Below are 17,200 nucleotides of genomic sequence, written 5' to 3' on the forward strand. Positions count from 1 at the left end.
CTGCGGCTGCTCATTGCGGGCGCCCCTTTATTGCCAAGAATGACTTACTGCTGAGGTCTTCCGGTGTAAACCGAAGCTCAGACTGATTTTAACCATCTCCCTGTGTAGCCGCCCACCCCTGGCAAGGAGAAATCCACAGCATCCCCTTAGTAAAGGATAAAACTGCCAGAGGCAGTGGATAAACGCTGCTGCCAGAGCCCCATCCCCAGCCTCCCACACGGTCCCTGCTTTATTTTCTCCTTAATCCCCATCACTTGGCTCATTTCAAATGCAACTACTCACACCCTCCGTGCAAGAGCACCCCATCTTGCTTCAGCCCCTACACAACATACCAGGCAGAAAAATCATCTCAGTGGGCCCAGGAGATGTTTAAGGGTTGTACAGATGCCAAAGCATGCAGACGAGCACTAACAGGGCTTTTTAAATGCAATTAAGACCTAGAGGAGTTTACAGCTAAAAGCTGATTTTAATAAGGGTCATAAAACCCACACGCTTTCTCACATGGTCTTGAAAATTAGTTCATGGCTTTCTGCAAAAGCATGCTGAGAACGGCAGCTGGCCATATGCCTCCGTCTGCACCCGCTCCTTCAGGGTGTTTGCAGTGAAGACCAGGATTTCTGATGGCTTTAATGTCTGTGCCTGTGCTCTTAGCCCCAGCCTTGGCTCAGCACAGCAACGACCAACTCATTGCCCAGAGAGGAGAGGCTGGAGGCACAGTTCCAAATACCAGCATCGATATCATCCACAAAAAGCGCTGAGTTTAAATATGGGGCATTTAAATTTGAGGTGGAAATTTGGGGGCTTCAGAGCACAAGGCAGAAATCTCTCTTTTCCCCATTAACCTCTGCTGTGTCTGTCACTTCTGACAGAGAATAATCCACCTATTTTCTAAATCACAAGTCACCTCCTGCTGCCTGAAGGACCTGCAAACACCTGCCTTTAGATGGCACTGTGATAAACAATATCCATGAAAAACAGCTTTGAAAAGGGCTGTTGCTCCCAACAATGCTTACAAACATTTTGGGACTGATCTCTTTGCAACAGGGGAGGAGAAAGAGCACTCTGTGCCCATAAGCAGAGACACGTGAGGCTCAGATAACCCTATCTGAACCAAAAGCACTGCTAATGAGTGCTCACCCCCTCCTCGCTGGAGCTGGGAGCACTGTTGGTTTGGCACATTTAGCATAATTTAGTTTTTATGCTCAATTAAGAAATTAATCACAGGGGCAGGAGGGCAGCTCTGGGGAGGGTCTCTGCCACCCTCTGGTCCCGGGTGACCCCCCCATGAGCACTCAGGCCATTTGGTCCAGCCACCCCCCCACCCCACAGCTTCCCTCCCCACCTATAGATCTGGCCTAACCCACAATCAAAGGGCAAGAATTTGCCCTTTGGATGTTTCACAATGTCCTGGGTTGATAAACCTGCATGGGGCCAGTTAGAGGTGACACGGCGATGCCACCAGCCCAGGGCATCAGCATCCCCCAGGCCCCAGTCCAGGATAAATCAGTAATTCCCTGTTTCTGTTGTCAAAGAGGTCACACTGGATGGATCCAGGGCCAACTTCCCCCACCCCAAGTCTGGATCTGCTACACAGGGACACACTGTGGCCATCCTGGCTCCAGCCCCATGTCACAGCAGCCACAGAGACATTTCTCCAGTGGGTGTCTGAGGATGTCCCCACGTTTGGTGAAGGAAAACAGGGTACATGATGCCCACAGGAGGGAAAACACCACAGACTGCCCACTGCCACCCTCACCTTGCCATGGGCCGGGACCAGAGCAGAGCATCCCTGTGCCTTGGGACACCTTTGCACTGTGGAGCCTTATAAATCGCAGTTGTGGGGATGGGGGGGATGGTCCAACCCTTGTGAGGGGACAGCACAAATTGGGAAGCAAAACCCCAGGCTCAGAGCAAAGCCTCACAAATCCAGGGTCAACACCGGCTTCTGTGTTTGTCCCAGTTGGGCCAGTTGTTTTTTCTGCTGCCAGCTCCCCACTGGGACATTGGGTTGGAATTTGTCATTGGTCTGGCATGTTTGGAACAGCAGAGCACCCCAGGAAAAACCAAGGACATCATCCCAGAGGGAGTTGGAACCGGCCACTTGAGCATCCCTCTCACTGACAGCAGCTCAGTGGAGACCAGACTGTCTTCGGCTGGTGATTCTCCCACTAAATCCTTACAATAGTAATGATGAGGTCTGGGGTCACCTCTGGCACCCCAGTACAGATACCCCACATGGGGCGAGGGTCTTTCCCACAGCCCTGCCTTGGGCAATGTGGGATACTGGTATGGCTTGCTCCAGCAATAAAACCCAGTAATAACGAAGCTGCACTTCAACGTGTTAAGGCTGAATTTGCCAAATCATTGTTCCTAGAAGGGACTGATTTACCCCGAAGTCAGGCAAAGCGCAGGCAGCAGTGACACAACCCCCTCCGCACCGTCCACCCTTTCCCTGAGCCCCCGACCACACATTTGCAGCCCCTTCCTGCAGATCTTGGTGGCTCTCAGCCAGAAACCAACTCCAGAAGCTCCGGACACGGTGTCACATTCCCAGCTGCATCCCCCAGGTCCTGCTGCAGGGAGGCCCCAGCCAGCAAACCGGGGTTTTCTCTCCCCAAGCATGAAAGCGGAGTGGATAAAACTAAGCCCTGGCTGTGAATAACTGGGGGAGACCCCCTGCTTTTTCTGTCCCTGGCGTTGCACCACCCAGCTCTCCTCCTGCAATGGCTCCGTGCATCGTTATCTAGCCAAAAGCAAGACATTGGGGAGAGATGTTTCCTACACGATGGCTTTATGGAAGCATTTGTCTGTGTAGCCCTGATCCTGCTAAAACCATCCCTGATGTGCCTCGTGGGAAACAGCCCCCCATGTCCTGGGGCCCCATCCTCACTGGATGCCGACTAGTTCCGTTATGGGGGGAGCATGGACCATCAGCTCCTCGTATCGCTGCAGGAAGAGCCGGAGCCTGGAGACGTAGGTGTCTTCATTGTATGGCAATTTCTTCTGCTTCAGGTACTGGGAGACGACTGGTTTGATCTGCAAAGGCAAAGGTGAAGTCAGCTCTGTGCAGGATGCCCCGGCACCTGTACAAGATTCCCAGCCTGAGACATCGCTGAGGTCCCCACAAGATGCCCAGAAAACCTGTCTCACATGCCCAAAATGGGGCTGAAGACAGCAGCACCAGTTATAACATCTTTACCATGAAAATTAAGAGGAAGGTGGTTTCTGATTGTGGCAACATAAGGAGTTTACCCTAGCAAAACACCTTTGCATGGCTCAGGATTAGGAGAGATGCCCTCATGAAGTTTTAATGAGGGACAGCCACGCATGCTCCTCACTTGCACCCATAGTTATCCCCACGTGCCCACACAGCTGGCTGAGTGACAGGTCTGGGAAGCTGCCATCAGCTTAATTACCCCTTCCCTGTAACACGCCTTTGAGGGAGGCAGGTCCTACTGGCCCCATGAGCTCGAGCAAAGGCCACAACCCCAAACCCACTGGTGTTCCTGCTCCCTCTATTACTATTACTTAATGTTGAGACTGAAAATAAGTGCACAGCATTGAATGAGTGGAGAACCCATGCTGAAGGGCAGCGCATGGACCTGCCTTGGGATCCCCTCAAGCAGAGACAGCACCCAGAGCCCACATTTTGAACACACCCCATACCTCAGAGCAACGAGTAAGGGCATGACCAAAATTACAGGGGATTTGCCTGGATGCCAGCTGAACCATAAGCCAGGTTGCGCAGTGCTGGAGATGTTTTCCCAAGGGAAGAGTTGGGAGGATCCCAAGAGGCTGATGCAGACTGGAATTGGGACCAGAGGAAGGAACAGGGAGTGGAAACCCAGAAGAAACAGGAGTGGGGTTACAGGGAGGTGGGTTAGGGGCTGTTGCAAAGCAGCAAGAGGTCTCTAGCATGGGGAGAGTAGTGCAAAGAGGTCCGGTGGCAGGAGAAGAGGTGGTGGGAGATGGGTGGTCTCATCCCCATGTCACTTCCCAACACGCTCATCTACTCTGCAGGGCCGTCTCACCTTGAGGCACATGTTGTCGGAGAGGCTGGGGAAGAGGTGATGCTCCACATGGCAGCTGATGAGCGAGTGGCCAAAGGACCAGTCGAGTAGGGCGTTGCGGGGCAGGTTGAGGACACCCAGGCTCATGAGGTGAATCCGCTTGGGTTTCCGATCAGCCGCGAACATGGGGAGGCCGATGTGCTGTGGGAGAGGCAGAGTGGGGACCCCGTGGCACCCACCACCCCCCGGCCCCTTCCTGGCAGAGCCAACCACGGCTCTGGCCCTGCGAGGGCACGAAAGATGCCAACCAGGCTGAGTCACACTTTGGGGTTTGGCTGCCAACCCCCACCAAAACTGGGTTTGTCCCTAAAGTCACCCCTTCCTGTGCTTGCCTGTCCATGGAACCACTGAGGAGAACCTGGGCTCTGTCTCTTCAATGCACCCCCACTTTGAGCCACCAGCCTTTCGCTGTCCCAGGACCAGTTTCACCTACACCTTCAAGCACACCAACCCCCCAGTCCTGCAAGCCACCGCAGAGGACATCACCCTTCAGCCTTTCACACCCATCTGCCCTGACATTCTCCCCAGGCCACCTCTTTCCACCCCAGCACCACCAGCATGATCCTCACCATGATGACATTGGCATGAGGGATGTGACAACTGAGGCTGCTCGCCTTAAGCTGACACAAGCCCCAGCCAGCAGTGTCAGGGCTGTGTCACCAGTGCTGGGTGATGACTGGCCTGTCTCCAGCACCATTGGGACATCTTGGAGCTTCAGGTCTCTACCTGGAATATGTTGACGTGGATGTAGGGATGGGCCAGGAGGGAGCGGGTGAGCAGCATGCAGAGCAGGGCAGACCATGGTGACTGGAAGCCCGAGACGTGGAGCAGCAGCCAGTAATGGCAGTAAAGACCCAGAAACATGAAGCAGAGGGTCCGGAGAGCTGTTTTCCACTCTACGTTCCTCAACAAATCTGCATGAGGAAGAAGAGGCAACACATGGGCAAGGTGCTGATGCTTCCCCACCACTGCTGCTCCAGCAGCCAGGATGCCCAAAATGCCAATAAACCTACAGCCCACTGTAACCCATCCTGTTCTTCATCTCCCTTTCCCCATCCTCTAGGTAGGCCCAAACCCCCCCAGCCCTGCTGACCTGCTGGCTTTTGGAGCTGGGGCCTGGAGCCCCACCAGGGCAGTGGGACAGAGGCTCTGACTGTGCATCATCATACAGGGATTTGCCTCCATCTTCATTTTTTACAACTTGCCAAGTCATTGTCTGCATTTTTGGCACTGCCCAGAGGTGTGTGTTCAGCCTGACAAGGCTGAACTTTCTCAGTCTCTTACTATTTTCTAGGCTCTTCTCCCTGATTGTTTCCTGGTACCATTATTTCCCCCAAGACACTCCCTCATCTGCCCAAGCTCGTTGTGTCCCTGTCCCCATAGACCCCCACACCTCCACCTTGCACACAGTCAGCAAAACCACTATGATGCTTTGACTGCTCAGAGACCTACATGTAATGCTGAACCCTGCCGTGGCCAAGGGTCTGAGTCAAAGGCGAGCAAATTTAGGGCACTTCAGGTTCCTGATGGCTTTTGCCAGAACTTCCAACATTTGACCCAATATAAGAAAACGTGAAGCATTTCTGAGCACCAGCACAAAAGAGAGATGCAGCAGATGCCTTCCCCAGAGCAGATGCAGCATCGTCTGCCTTCACGGCAACGCTGTGTCCCACCATAGGCCAGTGTAGTCAATGTGATGCCTCCAAATGAAGCAGGACCCTTCAGAGGGGTGACACCTGGACAGTAGCAAGCTCACCATGCCCAGCACCCCATCCCAAGTCGGTTGGGACACATACCAAGTGCAACCAGAGGGGTTATGATGGGCACCGCAAGAGGCGCAATGAACATATAGACGTAGCGGTTCAGGAAAGGAAGCTTCCAGGTGCTGGAGTCCCCCAAGCCGATGACGTTGGTGTAGCCATGGTGGATCTTCACATGATTGTAAGTGGCTTGCTCAGCTGTAAAAGCTGAGCAGAGCTGGGAGGGAAGAGAAAAGAGAGGTGATGCCTACAGCCTCGGCACCAGGGTCGGGCACCACGTGGCTTGGACTGGCAGGAGAATTACCCAGGGGAGATACGCTGCACCCCACAGGCTCCAAACCAGTCTGGAAATGGACTTCTTAAAACTTAAGCACTAGAAACCATTCCCACCATTCCTCACAACACATTATCCTGCTCTGCAGCCAAGGGGACTGACATGAAGCCTCACAGTCCAGCACACTACAGGGGCTGTCCCCAGCTGGGGGCTCAGCTCCCCAACCCTCCAACTCCAGGAAAAGCCTCACAAGTAGGGATGCTCCTGGTACTCCCTGGTGTAGCATCACTTTTCATTTAACCCTCCCGCACATGGATCAGGAAGGGTTTGGATCCATCTTGTTCTCCAGTGGCTGTTCCTGAAGGGCTTGGGGTGCTGGCAAGGTGCTGATGGGGCTTTTGGGGACGCTGCCACCCTGTCCCTGCCCCGGTCCCACTCACCTCGATGAAGAAGATGGCCCACACTTTGCCCCAGGACTTGGACTCTGTCAAGGCGTTGTGACTGGCCAGGTGGCTGCCTTTCACCGTCAAGGTGTGATGCACCACGCCAAGGGTGAGGACACCCGCCAGGAAAGGGATGGCCTGGGCTGACCGCAGGCACAGGAACCCTGTGGAGAAACCAGCTGGGCAGGAGCTCATGCTCCTCCTCTCCTCCCTCTACTTGTAGCCAGGCCAGAGGTGTTGCTACACCCAAACACACCAGCCACTGCCCTAAACTTGTTTTTCAGACATAGTTACAGGTATTTAAACTGCCTGAGCCAGAAAGCTTCCCTCCACACTGCTCTGCACGGCTGGACCAGCCATGCTCACCGTCGTGCTGAAGGTTTGGCCACTTCTAGCCACGATGGCAACGGGTGCTGCTGGTGCCAGCTCCCATCCCGCAGCTCTGGCTGGAATCCCACTGGTGACAAATATGATCATGCCAGGATTTCAGTACCCCCCAGGAGTTCAAAAACAAGAGAAGACACCAGCTGCAGCTTTCTGGTCATGCTGCCAGAGCCCCATGCTCAACCCCATCCCACCGCACTCGCCACGGACAGGGCCACTGTCACTAAAACTGCCAGGGTTTCCCTGTCCCACAGCAGGGCACACTGCTCCCTGTCCTGCCCTGTGCCCAGCTGCCCAGGCACCGTCCCCTCACCCCAGGCTGTACCCCGGGTGCCACCATCACCCATTGTGGGTTTCCAGTGGGGTCAGAGTGCCCCATGGCATGGAGTGAAACGGTTATTGCAGCTTTGTTACAGGCTTAATGGGCTTCTAGCACAAAATTGTACCAGCAGTGCAAAAACTATGAGGAGGCAGTGGGACCCCCCCAGGACCCCCCTGGCTGCAGTCTGGGGGGGCTGAGCTGAGTTACCTGCTGGGAGCAGGAGGAAGCTGCAGACGAGGATGCTGACATCCACACCGTGCCGTTCCCACCAGCTGCTGCTCTTCACCACCTTCTGCACCAGCTCCGAGAGCTCGGCCATCAGGGCTTCCTCGTGCCGCCCCGCTCGCTGCGGGCCCCCCCTGGATGTCACATCGCTCTCACCCAGCGCCGGCCCCGGCTCCCAGTCCTCTGCCATCACCTCCATCCTGCTGCCATCGGGCACCGCTGCGCCTCGGAGCGGGGGGTCTCCAGCTTCACTGACCCGCTGTCCCCTCTGCCTCACCGGGTCCCCGTCCTCCAGCGGCATCTCCCTGCTGAGCAGAGGCCACGCAGGGTAAAACCCACAGAGGAGCACCCACAGCACCCCGACCCACCTCAAACGGGCTTCCCGGCTCCCGCTGCCACCGAAGGACACGGGAAGGGCAGGGATGGAAAAAAATAAACAACCCGAGGAGGACGCAGCCGGGGGAGACAGGCAGGGAGCCACCCAGCCTCCCACGCCGGGGACACCCCGGCCACCACCCAGCCACCACAGCCCCCTACTCACGCCAGGCCGGGCACGGTGGCTCTCCCGGCGTTGGCCGTTTCGGGGCAGCCGGCCAGCCCGTGCGGCACCGCACACCGGTGCCGTGCAGCAGCGATTTGGAGAAGGGAGGAGCAGGGGAGGACGGGGAGGAGGGAGAATGCAGATTAGCAATGGCAATAATCCGCCTTGGCGGCCCTTTTCGGGCAGCAGCCATCGCGGTGGGGACATGGGGAGGACACTCGGCTGAGGGCACGAGGAGGTGAGGGCAGCAGAGGAAGGAAGGAGTGGAAAAAAAGATGGAGAAAAGCGGTGGAAATGCTGGAGACACAGGAGCCAAGTGCCAGAAATAGCCCCAAGAAACCCAAGCATAGCACTGAGGATGGGGATAGGGTTTCACTTCTGCCGGGAAGCAGGAGGAAATGTTGCCTGTCCCACAAGGGAGCCGTTTTGGGGAGAAAAACAGCCCTTTTTCACAGCAAGGAGCAGGCTGCGGGAAGGAGGGGGCAGTGCACGGCTGCGCAGCTGCCTGTGTGTCCAAACTGCTGCTGCGGAGCCACTCGGCATCCTCCTCCGTGCTGGGGGGGGGGAGATGCTGAGCCCAGGGGTACCCATCAGGGACCAGGCCACCCCAAATCTGTGCCTAGCAGCCATGGCACCCGACCCCGGCTCCCACAGGGTCCCTCTTTTCTTCTGGGCTGTTTTCAGGAATTTACTAAGAATTTCTTCTCTTTTCCATTGCTGCCTCCTGATTAATCACTCAGCCACAGCACAGGCACCCCAAAAGCTTTGGGATGCCCGTGCACAGACTGAGCCCCATGTTTTTACGGAGGAAGGCTAAAGATACATTGCTTCTTGCTAGAATCTAGGGGTGCTAGATTTCTTCTTACTTTGTTATTTCTTTTAACCAGAAACCAAATCAGGCCACCGGATCCACCAAAACCTTGACAAACACTGACGTCTAGCAAATCCATAGACAAGGCTCATTTGTTATACCTACTGTTGGAGTACCCCAACCCCAAACTGGGACAGGCTCAGTGCTTCCAGTAACAGCACATCACTGCAGCAACTTGCAGGGAAGGAAACCTCACACCAAAGTTGCACCAAGCCCCAGGGGATTGTCACCATACACTGGAAAAAAAATAATAACAATTCAAAAAATCACACCTTCTGCAAAAGAGGCAGAGCCGAGGGGGCATTAGAGACGTGCCGAGGTTTCATTTTGATTGTAAGAGCTTCTATTATGAAAGATCATTTCCAGAACCAAGAGTACTAATGAATTACAGCAACGTCCGAAGCCCAGCAAGCTGCAGGGCTGGCTGCAGCCAGCCAGGTCAGTGATTAATTCTGACACACAGCGTGGTTTTCATCACCAGCTCGTTAGTGGGGGAAGCCTGTGGCTGGGAGAGCACCCATGGGTGCTGCTGGGCTGGGAGGAGGTGGGTGTCAGACCCAAAGGGTGCATCAGGTGGGGCCGCTGGGTCCACTTCTGAGTGACGACTTCGTTACTTTCATCTCCCAGGATGTCACTGCGAGGGACGGTGGCAGCACGGTGGCAAAGCCCTGCTCCAAGGGGTACCAGGCTGCCGTTCAGTGGGGCCAAAGGTGAGCAGTGGTGGGACTGCCATCGCACAAGTTCAGAACGGGGCAGAACTGGTTATGAGGTGGTGGCCGAGGAGGAGGAGGTAGGGATCAGCCCCACATCCAAGACCAATATGAGCCATCAGGATCCCACGACAGCCAGCGTGCCAGTGTGCATGGACAGAGTCATGTGTGGCACCTCTCAGTCCTGTGCCACCACTGGGACCAGAGACCTGGGAAAAGAAACAGTGGATTGAAAACCATGTGGGAGAGGCTGAGCTTTGGCTTCTGGGGGAAAAGTGTCAAACCCCTAAGAGCGTCTTCCTTCGAGCTGCAGTAAAGGTGGGAGTCACGATGCTCACAGGAAAGCAGCAGCCATAAGGAGAGGCTGCAAAGCTGTAAGGCAGGCCAGCAGATTTGGGGTTGTAGCCCTAAATCTGCTTCCTTGCTGCCTTGCAGAGCTCTATTTTCAAAATAAACTTTTAAGCCCCCATTTGCATCTGATTTTCCACCACACACAGGCCAAGCCATTCAATCCCGCTGGCCCCACTAAGATTTTAGGAATGAAGGTAAACGCTGACTTGGCCCTCGCACCGCGGACTCAAACACCTCCAATGTAGCAGGAAAAACACATTAAAGACTCAGAAATCCTTTGGCATGCAGCAGGGCAGCTGCACGGGATCAGAGTAATCTCTGGAGCAGCAAGTTCTTGCTGGCAGCTGCCGACCCTGCAGCCGTCCCTCATCCCAGGCAGCATGGGGGTCCCATGAGCAGACCCCCACTGCCTCTGCAGGCAGCTGCCAGCCCCCAGGGAGTCCCAAGGATCTGTCATCTCATGTCACTGCTCCCAGATGAGGGGACAACGGGCCATTTTAGCATGGCACAAGGGCACACGTGTCAGGCTGGCAGGACTCAGCAGCTGCAAGCAGCCCTTGCTGATCCCTCCAGGGTTCCCTCAGCCTGTGGGCAGAGCCCACTGCAGCCCCCAAAGGGGGCATTTCCAGCCCCAAATCCAGGAGCTGTTTGCAAAAGTTTCAGTACTTGCACACCAGGGCTGTGGTGGGGGGCAGAACCTCCTTGGCAGCCCCTCCATCCCTCCAGCCACCCACCCTGTGCACCCTCCTCCTCTGCCACCCTGGCTGCTTCAGCCAGACACCCCAAAACCACCATCCCCCTTTCCCCTGGCATAGCTAGAGTTGCAAAGATTCACCTTTTTAATACCTGGGTTTGGGTGGGGTTCCTGCTTCCCCCTCCCCTCACCCCTCCTCCTCCCCTTTTCAGGCCAAGCACATTTGGGTAATTAACTTAATGAGGGGTTAATTACCACCATCCCCTTCCCAGCAGGGAGAGCTTAAACACTGTCTTCTTTTCCTTTTGGGGTCTGGCAGAGACACTGTGGCCTCAAGAAGAAACTTGTGGGGTTTAACACTTTCCCTCAAACCTCTCCCTGAGCCTGACAGCTGAGCAAGGAGCTCCATCTGCAGGCAAAACCCTGTCTCCATCACCCCCGAAACCAGCCCAGGCTCCCCAAATTCAGGCCCTGGCACAAGGGTGCTTGGCAGAGCCCAGGCTCCACAGCCAAGCAGATCCCATGGATGCTGCCAAGCCGGGAGCTCCACTCTGGTCCCCACACACCCACCCACACCAGGGCTGCCCCACGGCCAGCTGGGCCACCCCAAACCCTCCATCCCTGGGGCTGTGGGATGAGGAAAGAGCAAAGGACAAGCTCGGGAGCCTCAGGGCAGGCACCAGAGGGAGTTGCAGCTCCGTGCAGCAGCTGCTCTCGCTGTCATTTTGCCAAAAGCGTGGGATGCTCAGCCCTGGGCTGGTGGGATCCCCAAAGGTGAGACCCATCCTGATCCGTGTGCTGGGGTGAGCAGCTCTCAGTGGGTGCTGGGGGTGACACAGCCACCGAGCCCCAGCCCACAGGGTGCAAAGTCCCCTCGCAGGGACCAGGACCTTGGGTGCAGCCACAGCCTCTCTCCGAGCTCTGTCGGTGCCAGGCTGGGACAGGGCTGGCAGGGACAGCGAGATACCGGATCTGTCTGGTGCCCTTCGGTAGCCCACGTGCTCCCAGCCCTTCAGGGACGTGGCAAGGCCATGCTTTAACCTTAAATAAATACCCCCCTGGGATGTCTCGCTGTTTGCAGGGCACAAACAGCCACTTTGGGCAATGGAAAACTTCCCGCTCGTGCTTGGCAGCTCCGGGAAGAAACTGGATCCCAGCGCTGGCTAATCTGGCCGATCTGTTTGTGCCAGCCGGCGTGGCACAGACCGGATGGCGGCGAGACGGGGCAGACAAAGCTGTGCTGCCCTGTCCCAGGTCGTGCACGGGCTGCCGGGAAGGCACCGTGGATGGAGGTCGATGGTCTTATCCAGGCTCTGTGTCGGTCCAATGTCACCTCGCGCTGCCCCAGCACCTGGGGAGGGATGCAGCTGAATGGCAGAGCCCCCCAAAGGTCATTGCCCAGCTAGAAAAGGGGTCCAAGCCCCACACCCCCAGTGTCATTCACATCACTCTTTACACTGCTGCCACGTTTTTCTCATCCCTGTTTGACCCTCAGGTGGCTGCTGGGGGGTCGCACATGGGGAATTGTTCTGTTAAACCTCAACGATGTTCACACCAGGGTGAGAAGAGCTGGGATTTACCTCACAGCAGCATCCAGGTACAGAAACGCCAGCTTAGCTTCTTGGTGCTGCAGGCTTTAGGGGCCACACGGCATGGCAGGACCCAAGTTCTCCTGGCTCCCAGGATGGGACAGTGGTCCTCCAGGTCCTGGCCAGGCTAGCATGCTGCTGTGTTGCAGGGGTGGACCACCAGCATCCCCCACTTGCAGAGCAGGGACAGACCCACAGGACTGCCTGTGCAGAGTGGGAGGCTCTTCCTTGCGTGGGGTCAGACACATGCCTGGTATCACTACGCCATGGAGGGGAACATAACCGCCTTCCCTCTCCCCTTTTCAGTAGCCATCTGCAAACACAAGAACTCCAAAGCTGAGGGACAAGCCCCGGGTGGAAGTCCTCGCCTTCCCAAGGCTGCAGGGCCAGGTGAGATCCACAGTAGTGGCTGGTGTGGGAGATTTATTCAAAGCCAATTGCACGTGAAAACCAAACCCAGCACCAAGCCTGGCCCTGAGCCTTTGGAACCCTGCCCAGGACTCAAAGTCACAGCGCCAAAACCCATCCTCATCCATGAGCACCCCAAATGCCTCAGGGGACCTGCTGCATATCCACCACCATCCCTTTTGGCCAACACCACCAGAATATCCTGATACCGTACCCAGATCTTGTTTTCAGTTTTCTATATCAGCAGTGAATAAAGCAGTTGTCATCCACCCCCTGCTCCAGCACGGCTTAATTTCCAAAGCCTGGCTGGAGGTGTCAACTAATCACAGACTTCCTCCACTTAGCAGCTCAGGGTGAAGGTAATCACTGGTTTGGGTGCCTCTGCTCTTGCCCCGACCGAAACTGCTTGCCCCCACCCCTTGGTCCCTGGCGTCACCGCCTGGCCAGGTGTTACCTAACACGGGCGCACGGTGGAGATGCCGTGGGCTCCATCCCGCTCTGCTTCCTAAATGCCGAGCCTGCTGCCGGCGGTGCCACCAAGGGGTGGCCGAGCCCTCTCGCCCACAGACCTGGCAGCTCTTTTGCAACCCCAGAGGGCTGGGGGATCCCGTTCCGGCAACGATGGGTCCTGAGGAGGGAACCAGCCATCGCTCCAGCACCGGACATCAGCCAGAGATTGGAAAGATGCTCCTGGGCACAATGCTACACCTCCAGTCTTCAAAAATTAAATATGCTTAACCACAGCACTGCCCAACCCCAGCCCCCCCCAGGTCCCAGGTGCCCTCCTGGTCCCCAGGCCAGAGCCACGGGGGCTGGCCACGCACGTGTCCCCGCAGGCAGACACCCGACCTGGCGGCTCCCAGGCAGCCGCCCACACGAAACTTTTACCGCTCTGTGCAGGCAGGGTAACTCCAGGCTCCATCCTCTGCCCTCTCTAGGAAAGAGGGACATTTCCAACCTTCTCGGCATGCGGAGGGAGGCTGAGGACCTCAGCGAGGTTGTTCTGGGGATGGCACTACCCGGCACCTGCCACCTCGGGCTGATCCGTGGTGGAGCAAGGGCCGTTTGCTGGGGTGGCTCAGCGCTGCTATCCACAGCTGTTTTTTGGGGGCCAGGTCTCCCTGCCAGCTCCCAGCACTAGCTTCACAGGTCAGAAGAGAAAGGGGCTGGGGGGGAGAGTAGGGTTTGGAGCCAAAACCCTCTCACCTTCTCCCCCAGGAATATTTGGTCATGCTCTGGCAGGGCCGTTGTGTTAGCCCAGTTTAAGAAACCAAAGCTAAGGCGGGTGCAGACCAGTACTTGTGTCTCAACTCTGTTGCTGTTCTTTGTGGGATCAGGAGATGGTGAGTTCACAGAAACCAGGAATCCCTGCAAGACAGAAAGCTCCCTGCTCATTAAGAAGCCTGTGAACGACTTGATTGACAAAAGGAAGGGCTGCATGATGCTGCCCCTGCACCCAGGATGGGCACTGCCCTCTGCCAGGCATGGGACCCTGCTCTGTCCCAGCATCAGCTCTGCCCTGGCATGGTGGGTTGGTGCCACCCTGGGTGCAAACAGCAGTTGGGTGCCACAGTCCCTGGGTAGGTGCCCGATCCCACGCCGCTCTGGCCGGCGGGGAGGCGAGGGCAGCCGGGGCCGTGATGTAACCCGGCGTGCCCGGGAGGCAGTGCCTGGAAGGGAGTGAGCCACCCAGCCGGGGTGGGAAGCCAACGCGCTGCGTCACTCCTTCGGGCTGGAAATTTGGTCGGGAGCCAAATGGCTGCCCAAATCCAGCCAGACTCCAAGAACGCACCCCCGTCTCTCCAGGTCCCACACAACCATAACCTATTTCCCTGCTTTCAGCAGTTGTGGGGAGGGGATGGTTGAGCCAAGGGGCTGGGGAGAGGGTCTGCTGTCCCAGCTCCACCAGAAACAGGCAGGCTTGGGGATGCATCCAGCCAGGTTTGGGGATGCATCCAGCCAGTACCCCACGTGTCCACCCTGCCCATTACACATGGGGCAGCCCCCAGCCCTGGGAAAGGGGGACTGACTTTCTGGGACTGAACTATCCCAAGCTCACTTTCCCCGGGGAAGAGCCCATCCTTCCCAGTGGGCATGGACAGCCCACTGGAGCCCTGCCAATCTTGCCTCCCATGGGTGCCACTGCACTGAGGACAGTTTTTATTTCTTCTTCAAGACGAGCGCCCAGATGCACCCTGCCAGCCAGAGGGATAACTCACACACCACCTGGCAGCTATTTCATCAGCACGGCCGGACCCATAAAACCAGTTAGCTTGGAAAAACAGGGACTCTTCTAATGATACCTTTGGAGCAGTGGTGCTCTGGATCCGAGTCCACCAAGGGAATATCTGGAGGAGACTGGAGGAGGTTGCAGGTCAGCTCTGGCTGGCACACAGCTGCATCCCCAGCCCTGCCAGCAGCACTAGGAAAATGAGCCATCCTCCATCCCTAATGCCTGCAAACTGGCATTTTGCAGCCTTAGAAGAAAATACAAGCACCAAGAAAGCTGCTAATCCTGCAACTAGTTTTACCACAAAAGAAAAGTCTCCCCAGCCCCATTTGTCCAGCTTTTCCCCCTCCTACCATGAGCTGTTGCAAGCAAATCCAAGGTGCTACTCCTTAATCCCAGCCTGGGGAAGCAGGAGCCACCCTGACCCAAGCAACCTCGATGGTGCATTTTATTACCAATTTCAGTGAGGCCCCACTGGGATCGGGGTCAGCAGCAGCTGGAGCTCGCCAGCAGGAGGGCAAAGTGGGGCAAAGCGAAAGAGGGAGGAGGCTCATGGAAAAAAAAAAAAAATAGGGCTTAGAATAGAAACCAGGTTAGGGCTAAACTGTGGGTGGTAGGAGCTGTCACGGCAGGTAGAGCTGGCTGCTGCTGCCAGCCCAGGGAACCTGGGAGCCTCCGAGCCATCCTGAGCATCCTCACCAAGTTCACAGGGTTTCCAGTCCTCCAATTTTGGGAGTTGCTGGGCTGGAGGGCACAGGGTGAGAGGAGCTGCAGGGATGAGCCTGGGTGCAAAGATAACAAGAGCTCAGCCCTGAAACCATCCCTTCATCCTGCAAAGGCTCTTTTGGCCCATCTGACGGCCAGGGCTCAGGACTGCCCCTCTGGAGGGTCCTTGCTGCCCCAAGAGAGCTGCACCCAGGGCAGTGGGATGGAGACTAAACGGAAACAGACTCAGCAATTCTGCAGAAAAAGTAGAGTTTGTTTTTTGCCTTTGTTCCTGAATGGGAAAAGAACAATCAACAATGAGCCAAGCTGAGCACAAGTTAAGATAAGACTGACCTCCCACGGAGCTCCCGGCAGCAGGATGAGTGTCACTGGGCACTTGGCACAGCCCAGAGGGCTCCCCCGAGGTGCACAGAGGGCTCACGAGGTACCACCAGCACCACCCCAGCACCCATCAGCCCAGAGAGCAGGTGGGCGGCCGGATCCGCTGACAAACACAGGAGCCGTCCCACGGCCGTGTCCCTGGCTGGGCGCAGCCAGCCGGAGCCAGGCAGGGAGCTGATAGCGGGATTTACTGAGCGAGGCTGGAGGCGGTTCTGGGAATAACCCCAGCACAAACCCACTTCCCGAGCAGGATGTTGCCTTCTGGCATGATGGCATAGGTGATGGCCCCGGAAAACCGGGAGAGGTGTGACTAAGACTCACGTTTTGTTGGAAAAAGGGCTGAAACTATCCTTCTTGGAGCCGATGGAAAGTCCCCATAGAGCACCCCAGTTTCAGCCTGCACATGGACTGATGACTTTCCCCAGCCCATGGACTACTTGGGACCGAGGATTTCACTTCATCTGCTCCAGACTGGGAGAAAAGCCACTGTTAACCATGTCAAAAAACAGCCCCGTGACTTCCATTTTCTCCAAACAGAAGGTCTTCCTTTCCCATAGGGAAAAGTCCTTTAGTCAACAAAATTACCTTTCCAGAAGACAAGTCCACAGTGATACTGCAAGTGGATTCCCGTGCCCATCTGCTGCCCCACTGAAGTGTCAGGCACGTTGCCCTCAGTCCTTTGGGAAGGCTCTGCTGGTGGCAGGGCTGGTGGGGAGCTGAGGTGAGGAGGACATCTGAGGAGAGATGACAAGTGCTGCTAGCTCCCTCCTCCTTCCTTACATATCCACTAATTTTGGAGAAGAATCAGTGTAAAAAGTTGCTTTTTTTTTTAAGCCTTCAGTCACAACACGGCCTTATCCTGCTGTCAGTCTGGGACAGCTCTTGGCACCATCTACCCTTGGGGTGGTGAGAAAGGGAGTTTATGGTCCCCTTCAGAGAGGAAGGCAGCCATCCCGTGTCACCTCCTCTAGCCCCTGGTGTCCATGAGATGCCTGGGGAGGGCTGGGGACCTTCTCATCCCCCCCCCCCAGCACAGAAAGCCACCCAGGAGGCACCCGCAGCACCCAGCCCCTCCACCTCACACAGGGTCGAACCAGCCTCAGCTTGGGGACACCGTCCCCAGCCGCAGGACTGGTCCTCCCCGGGGAAAGGCGGGTTGAGCACGTGGCATTCCTGCCCAGCGGAGCTGAGCACAGCCCCGGGCCGGGTGAGTAACGCCTT

The 17,200-nt window shown here is 56.5% G+C and overlaps 1 protein-coding gene across 2 annotated transcripts; it reads right to left on the reverse strand.

The window, feature by feature from the left end:
- Positions 1-2,341: 2,341 nt before the first annotated feature.
- Positions 2,342-8,155, reverse strand: FADS6 (fatty acid desaturase 6). Of its 2 annotated transcripts, none has more exons than XM_033002359.2 (7): positions 8,020-8,155; positions 7,461-7,783; positions 6,545-6,711; positions 5,867-6,047; positions 4,797-4,984; positions 4,032-4,211; positions 2,342-3,036 (listed from the first exon to the last, which is right to left on the reverse strand). In XM_033002359.2, exons 2-7 carry the CDS (start codon positions 7,777-7,779, stop codon positions 2,887-2,889), a joined length of 1,185 nt encoding a protein of 394 aa, XP_032858250.1. In that variant the 5' UTR covers positions 7,780-7,783; positions 8,020-8,155; the 3' UTR covers positions 2,342-2,886. The 2 variants fall into 2 exon arrangements, with proteins under 2 accessions (XP_032858250.1, XP_032858249.1); XM_033002358.2 differs by having other exon boundaries at positions 7,461-7,786; positions 8,020-8,154.
- Between the last annotated feature and the right edge of the window lie 9,045 nt (positions 8,156-17,200).

This window comes from Tyto alba, unplaced genomic scaffold, assembly GCF_018691265.1.
Source record: "Tyto alba isolate M040663 unplaced genomic scaffold, T.alba_DEE_v4.0 Super-Scaffold_39, whole genome shotgun sequence".
NCBI lineage: Eukaryota > Metazoa > Chordata > Aves > Strigiformes > Tytonidae > Tyto > Tyto alba.